This window comes from Gadus macrocephalus, chromosome 17 (assembly GCF_031168955.1).
Source record: "Gadus macrocephalus chromosome 17, ASM3116895v1".
Taxonomy (NCBI): domain Eukaryota; kingdom Metazoa; phylum Chordata; class Actinopteri; order Gadiformes; family Gadidae; genus Gadus; species Gadus macrocephalus.
Genome location: NC_082398.1, coordinates 7017494 through 7024218, shown reverse-complemented (window position 1 = coordinate 7024218; position 6725 = coordinate 7017494). Strand labels below are relative to the sequence as shown.

Genomic DNA, 6725 nt, shown 5'->3' with positions numbered 1-6725 from the left:
TTATTATCAAAATCTCCATAAGTGGCACAAAACAAGGCGCTCAAACGAGTATCGCTGCTGTCTACCAGCTGTTTCAACTGTTCACTGTTTCAATTCCTGCGCAGACGCACAGATTGGAGGGCTGTCGGTGGTTGTGGCCAGGGCACTCAGTCCAAATAATTTGACTAAAAGAGACTGCTCACGAACAAGGGGAGGCGTGGGACCAAAGTTAACATGTAAAGGAAGTGGAAAAAGTTAAACAACGCAATCAACGTAAGCTTCTGCTTTTATGAAGAATCATCAGAGGTAATCGTTTTTCTTCTCCTATTTCTTTGGTAGTATATAGAAATATGGACCAGTTGTGATCATGGATTACGGCGTGGCTGGGTGTGCAACTGTTTCATGTGCACTGTATCAACATCACACCACATTTTGCAAGATCCTTAAGCCTTATTTTCTCCAATATACGGAAACGGACAGCTGTTAAAAAGTGTTTTATAGGTCGCCCAGCTGTTTTTGTGGGTTAACTCGTTGAGTAGTTGGTATTGACAGCTGGACATGCACTATCGTTTCGTGCGAACCACACCTACCAATACGACTAAACAAACAGCGCTATTTCCTAATAACAGGGCTTTCTTTTTTGATATAAGCGATCTACCTCGGCGGTATAACTAGCCCTAATTTCTCCAGTGTTTATTTTTTCTCGCTGTTCTAGCAAAACGAATAGCAACAACACTTTGTTAAACATACCCTCCACTCCTTATTTACCGTCCTGTTTGTTTTTTTTGGAGCTCAATGAAATATGATCTCAGAGAAAGCATTGCAGGAAACTATTTCGCTATTTTTTTCTGCAAACACCGTCCAACCTCAAAGCTTCCCTAATCTATAAACATAATGGTGAAACTAGTTTTCACCTGTTTTTCCAATGAAAGCCTATTTAATCAGGATTCCTGTTTACACAACTACACGGGTTGTAAATTACGTTATAACACAAGCAAGAAACACACTTTTTACATCAACTTCCTCATCTGGGGCTTGGTCGACGCAACATTGTAATTCCACTTGTGTGTCTATTTGCTCAATCACAAATTATCAATGTTTTCTATGGCGCCAGTTTGATTCAATCAAGACCATAACAACACCATTAAAACTCCGGGACAATAAAGGTGTTGCCACGATCAATGGCCAAGTTGAATATTATTACAATTTTGGGTAATTTCCTCCTCAATGACTGGCAATGGAGGGAAGGGTAGCTATCAGGTAATAATAAAATAGTGAGGATGTAATCTTTTGAACATTGCCATCGAGTCTTTGTTTTTATTTTGAAAGTAATTACCCTCTTATACATCTCTGCCCCCCCCCCCCCCTGCGCGCTTCTCGTAGCCACTAGCCAGCGCTGAACTTGTAACCCCTGAAAATTTATATTTTGCCCGGGAGGATGATAAATCCTTGATATTAACAGAATAAGATCTCGCTTTTCAAGAGTGTGGTCCTTGATAATTTAAAAGACAGATTCCAGGCTATGTTATCTCTCCCTTTGAGTGCAACTCGAAAAAAATAAAATAATAATAAAAATAAGAAGCCTACAAGATGCAGAGCGTAGATACAGTATAGCTTATATTCTTACGTTGGTGTGGAGGACAACAACCTACAAACATCTAGTGTGCAGTTCTAACAAAATGCAGTTGGGATTCTGAGAAAAGAATATAGTACTTGTTTTATTACGCAAGCGTGTTATCATTATCTAAATCAGAACTATGCTACTATTATCACAGGCAGATCTATGTTGACTCGAGCAACAAAATACGTATGCTAGGATTTTTAGCAAAGTCATACACTATCACGGCCACAAACATGACACATTTGTGTCGGTATGCTGTCTAACTTACATTTCACAAACGAGTTGACTTCAACAGCAGCGTTTTTTCCCCCCACTAATGGGTGTGGCCACACTCAGCGAGGAGTAAATAAAAAGAAACAAAAATAACAGTCACTGTACCCGCCGCCTTCTCAAGAGAGAGAGAAAAAAAAACGTATGATATTTAGAGAGCAGTTGCAGAGTTGCATAATAGTTGAAGCAACCTGGTAAAAAAAAAAAGAGCGAGAGTGAGGTACATTGACGAGAAAGAGATATTTAAATAGCCATCTCCCTTGTCTCTATTATAGGCCTATGACAGAAGGAAGAAAGTTGAAACACTGCTCAGTCGATAAGTTAAAAATACCTTATTCTTTTTTAGGAATTGTCTTTCGAGAGGCAAATAATGACTGGTTGGCATTAAGCCCACTTGAAGGAACAATGCTTTTGAAAGGACTGAAGGACTTGGTAGTAATGACAGGTTAAATTTTTCCACAGTCGGGCCTACCTAATTACAACAACCAAGAAGCTTTAGTTTCTGATGCCATCTCTGTTTAGCCACAATCACAAGCACCACACCCTATCTGGTGACAAGACATGCAAAAACACAGGCAGGCGAACACAGAGACACACACACAAAACACACAAACACATACCCACGGGCCAGAGACCACACACATAAAGACAATGCAAGGGAGGTTCATGCATGCATGGGTACAGACCCATATCCTAAGTAAACTATTTTTCCCACACACACACACACACGCACGCACGCACGCACGCACGCACGCACACACACACACACACACACACACACACACACACACACACACACACACACACACACACACACACACACACACACACACACACACACACACACACACACACACACACACACAACCTCTGGGCTACTTGATTCTTCCAGGCACAGCCAAGCTACAATGGAAACACAATTCAGTCGGGCATGGTGGTGACCTTCGGTGACCTGTGTCGTGTGTGCACAGGGTGTAATGGATGTGGGTGCATTCCATTGCTTCAGTGTTGTCTGTACAGAGCAACATGGAGCTATAGTGGCCCCTTTAAAGTGACTATGAATGACGTATATATGCTTAACATGAAGCTGTCTTAACTTGAGAGCTGTCTTAACTTGAGAGCTGTCTTAACTTGTGCTGGCCAAACCAGATATACATCTGCAGAAGTATTCTTGGTTCACTTGTGTCCAGCAATTACAAAGTAAAGTACAAATACTGAATGTGTGATTATTATAATCCACTTATTGTGCCTCTCTTTCTGTTCCCTGACAACAGCAGAGCTGGTGAACCCACAGACCCCCTGGGACCCTCCCCGCCCCGCTAGCGTGATCGGAGCTGCTGTCTTCTCGCCGTCGTACCCCGGGATCCGTCCTCTGTTGGAGAAGATGTTCCCGGCCACCTCCGGACCCCGCAGCGCGTCGTCATTCTGAACCCCATCCTCCTCACATTACACCGTCTGGGTTGTTTCTGGCCAACGCAGCATTCCATGGAGCACATATCCCCGGATTGTGATTACATTTTGATAGCTGATCCGATTTTGCTGCTTTAATTTGCATTCTAACTGACGATTGGCCCTCGCCTTGGGAAGCCACTCCCTCTCGCCTAACTCCTCATCATCTCAGTGGCGACAGGCCTCTGTCGGCTCTCACTTCCTGTCCTCACAGCCACTTTAGGAAGGCCTCGCCCTCCTCAGTGATTGGACCTATTTTTTTAATCGACCAATCGACCTTCAGCTCGGGGAGCGGCCAGTCGGTTTCGCTGTCTGACATGGAGGCGCCCATCTACGCCACGGGCATCGCGGCCAAGCTCAGGAGCCAATGGGATCGCGACGACGGCCTGGGCCAGAACCACAAGGCGGTGAAGTTCCTGGGGCAGGACTACGAGTCGCTGAAGGCCAGCTGCGCCCGGCGCCGGGGCCTGTTTGAGGACCCCCTGTTCCCCTGCGCCCCCTCCTCGCTGGGCTTCGACGAGCTGGGGCCCCGCTCGGCCAAGACCTCGGGTGTCCGCTGGATGAGGCCCACGGTGAGGAGGGGGCGGGGCTGGATGCGGTGGGGGCGGGGCTGGATGCGGTGGGGGCGGGGTTTGATGTGATAGTGGCGGGGTAAATGTGATTGGGGCAGGGTTTGATTTGACGGGGTCGGAGCTTGACGAGGTGGGGGCGGGGTTTGACGAGGTGGGGGCGGGGTTTGATATGATGGGGGACGAGTTTGATGAGGAAGTGGATCTTCTTTTTACTATTATCTATTTCCATTTTTTACATTATTTTCACAGCAGTAACCACAAGACAAACAGACCCTTTTCACAGAGGTGTCCCCCTAGGACAAACACAGGTGTCGCTCATAACACTGCCTTACGTTTTTACCTGTCCTGCCATGACCCCTCTGAGGAGCGGGTCTGTTGAGGTAGCGTGAGCACAAGGGAGAGAACTCAGAGTCGGGTCATTCGAGGATGGGGACATTGGGGTATTGAGCTGGTAGTCAAACACCCCCTAGCCACTACGACAACTACTAGGACTACTACATCATTCCCCCCCCCCCCTCCAATACATAAGTCAGGACTCTGAAAGATTTAGAACCGATTCAACATGATCTACCACATGTCTCTCGGTGTCTGTCTTCTCTATCTTCCTTCCTCCAGCCCTTCTTTCCTACTTGCAAGTCACATTCTCCTTGACTTGCTCTGTCTCTCTCCCCCCCCCCCCCCCCCCTGCCCCCCCTCCCCCCCAACCACCACTTTCCGGGCTGAGCCATAAATATGCAGCTGGCACCCCCTCTGCAGTTACAATATGATACCAGTGTTAGGTGAATGTGTGCGTGTGTGTGTGTGTGTGTGCGTGCGCGTGGCTGCCATTATTCGATTCAAACGAGGCCCTGCTGAAGTTAGCCCTGCATGTCGTGACTGGAGTGCTGGTGCACTGAGCAGACATGAAGCAACTAGGAGGCATGTCCTGGTTATAGGTTGACAGTAGTCTCTTAGCACCTGTCCTGTGTGTGTGTGTGTGTGTGTGTGTGTGTGTGTGTGTGTGTGTGTGTGTGTGTGTGTGTGTGTGTGTGTGTGTGTGTGTGTGCGTGTGTTCCTACACCTGCGATGGGCCCATTTGTTCCCCATTGTCTCTGAAGCGTGCTCGCTCCATAATGCATCTGTCCCCCTGGCTCCATCAGGAGAGCTTTAATATTTACCAGCCTCACTGAGATCTCCATGCCCCAGAAGGAATGTCACGAGAGTGCTTGTAGCGTGAGACAGAAGGCAGAGAGAGAGAATTTGAGAGCGAGAGACAGAGGGAGGGGAAAGGGGAAGAGAGTGTGAGAAGCAGAGAAAATGTGAGAGGGAGAGAGACAGAGGGAGGGAGAGAGAAAGAGAGAATGTAAGAGGAAGAGAGACAGAGAGAGCTCAGTAGTAAGTGGGGGGAATTCTAGCTACACTTTTATCGCACTGAGGGGGAAGTAGTTTGACCAAGATCAGGGCAGCTACGGTTGTGATCTTTGTTTGTTGATTGCATCATTTATTAGAATTCGTTCTTGAGCAATCATGGGTCGCGTGTGTGTGTGTGCGTGTGTGTGTGTGTGTGTGTGTGTGTGTGTGTGTGTGTGTGTGTGTGTGTGTGTGTGTGTGTGTGTGTGTGTGTGTGTGTGTGCGCGTGTGCGTGTGTGCGTGCGCGCGCGTGCGTGCGTACTTGTTTGTGAATCCAACCATGTTGCTGATGGGAATCTCACACACGTAGTCGGGCTGCCCTTGTATGTAAATCCTGCTGAACACGTTCTTATGTGCATGCATTCATGCAGCGACAAATGAAGCAGAGTTGAACGTTCAATGAACAAGCAAGCACAGTTGAAGAGACGGAATATCCTCAAATCGGTTTCAAAGCAGTTTACAGTTTTAAACCGCTTTGAAGATATACTGTATTTCACAAGCTATAAAACAAAGGCATCATTCAATAACTGGCTGGAGACCCCTTGTCATCATAATGAAGGCGCATCAATGCATGGGAGTGTTGCATTAGCTTCAGGCAGAGTCAAAGTCTTCTCAGGCCCTGACTCTGCCTTCCCATGGGTCAGGGCACAACACACAGCTTACACCCACAGCAGACGCATCCCAGACACTTACAGTAGTTCTCTGGCTTTGCCATAGTAGCCCTAAATATTTAAAAGAAAACAAGACATAAGACAAAATGTGTTAGTCTTAACCAGTAAAGGATTCTTTTGGTGCACTATTTAACAGTTAAGTCAGGTCAAAGTTCAACAGAAATCTCACTCAGAATACTCGTAGAGCTCTTCTTTGAAAAAATGGCGAGGGCGAATCCTTGCGTCGTCTACATGGCTAAATTTGTGTGTGTGTGTGTGTGTGTTTGTGTGTGTGTGTCTGACCACAGGAGGTTTGCCGGAATCCCAAGTTCATTATGGATGGAGCCACCCGCACAGATATCTGCCAGGGGGGTCTTGGTAAGTCACCACGAACGTCCCGCAACATTCCTGTCAACTGGTTGGCCGGGTCAACCACATGACTCAGCGATAAAGAGGGCCGCATGGGCCTGATAAGAAAAAATAGAAATACATTTTGTCTGTCATCGTGGAAGATGAAGCGACCGAAAGAGGGAGTATACGTTTCTTGCAAAACATGCACCCTCGTGAAAGTCTGAGAAATGTGTTGTTACTGGCACACGAAGACTTTTACAAGACAGAACAAAGAGTAAAAATCCAGTTTGGAAAGAAAGCCTGAAGCTTTCAGGGTGACTCAGTTGGATTAACTGAAGGACTCGTGAACGGGGAAAGGTTGATATGTTTATAAATTAATCATTAGGTTCTCCGTCAAGAAACCCCCTTACCGGAGGACTTTTTGGACGAGCCTGTTTGAAAGAA

The 6725-nt window shown here is 46.7% G+C and overlaps 2 protein-coding genes and 1 long non-coding RNA gene across 5 annotated transcripts in view; 2 read left to right on the top strand and 1 right to left on the bottom strand.

Annotated features, from left to right (window-relative positions):
- The window catches only part of LOC132475485 (uncharacterized), a 207291-nt gene that overhangs the window by 159885 nt on the left and 40681 nt on the right, over positions 1-6725 (top strand). The window lies entirely within an intron of this gene.
- On the top strand, positions 100-6708 carry LOC132475488 (calpain-1 catalytic subunit-like). 2 transcript variants are annotated; one of them, XM_060076653.1, is made up of 3 exons: positions 100-285; positions 3148-3891; positions 6239-6708. In XM_060076653.1, the coding sequence occupies exons 2-3, from the start codon at positions 3637-3639 to the stop codon at positions 6368-6370; spliced, it is 387 nt and encodes a 128-aa protein (XP_059932636.1). In that variant the 5' UTR covers positions 100-285; positions 3148-3636; the 3' UTR covers positions 6371-6708. The 2 variants fall into 2 exon arrangements, with proteins under 2 accessions (XP_059932636.1, XP_059932635.1); XM_060076652.1 differs by having other exon boundaries at positions 105-285; positions 3145-3891.
- Positions 5407-6725, bottom strand: LOC132475490 (uncharacterized). The gene is made up of 2 exons (XR_009529927.1): positions 6692-6725; positions 5407-6397 (listed from the first exon to the last, which is right to left on the bottom strand). It is a non-coding gene; the product is annotated as an uncharacterized LOC132475490 (long non-coding RNA).

Coding starts and splice junctions, on each gene's coding strand:
- LOC132475488 (XM_060076653.1), top strand. CDS start 3,637: ATGGAGGCGCCCATCTACGCCACGGGCATCGCGGCCAAGCTCAGGAGC. Junction 3,892..6,238: donor TCCGCTGGATGAGGCCCACG/GTGAGGAGGGGG, acceptor GTCTGACCACAG/GAGGTTTGCCGGAATCCCAA.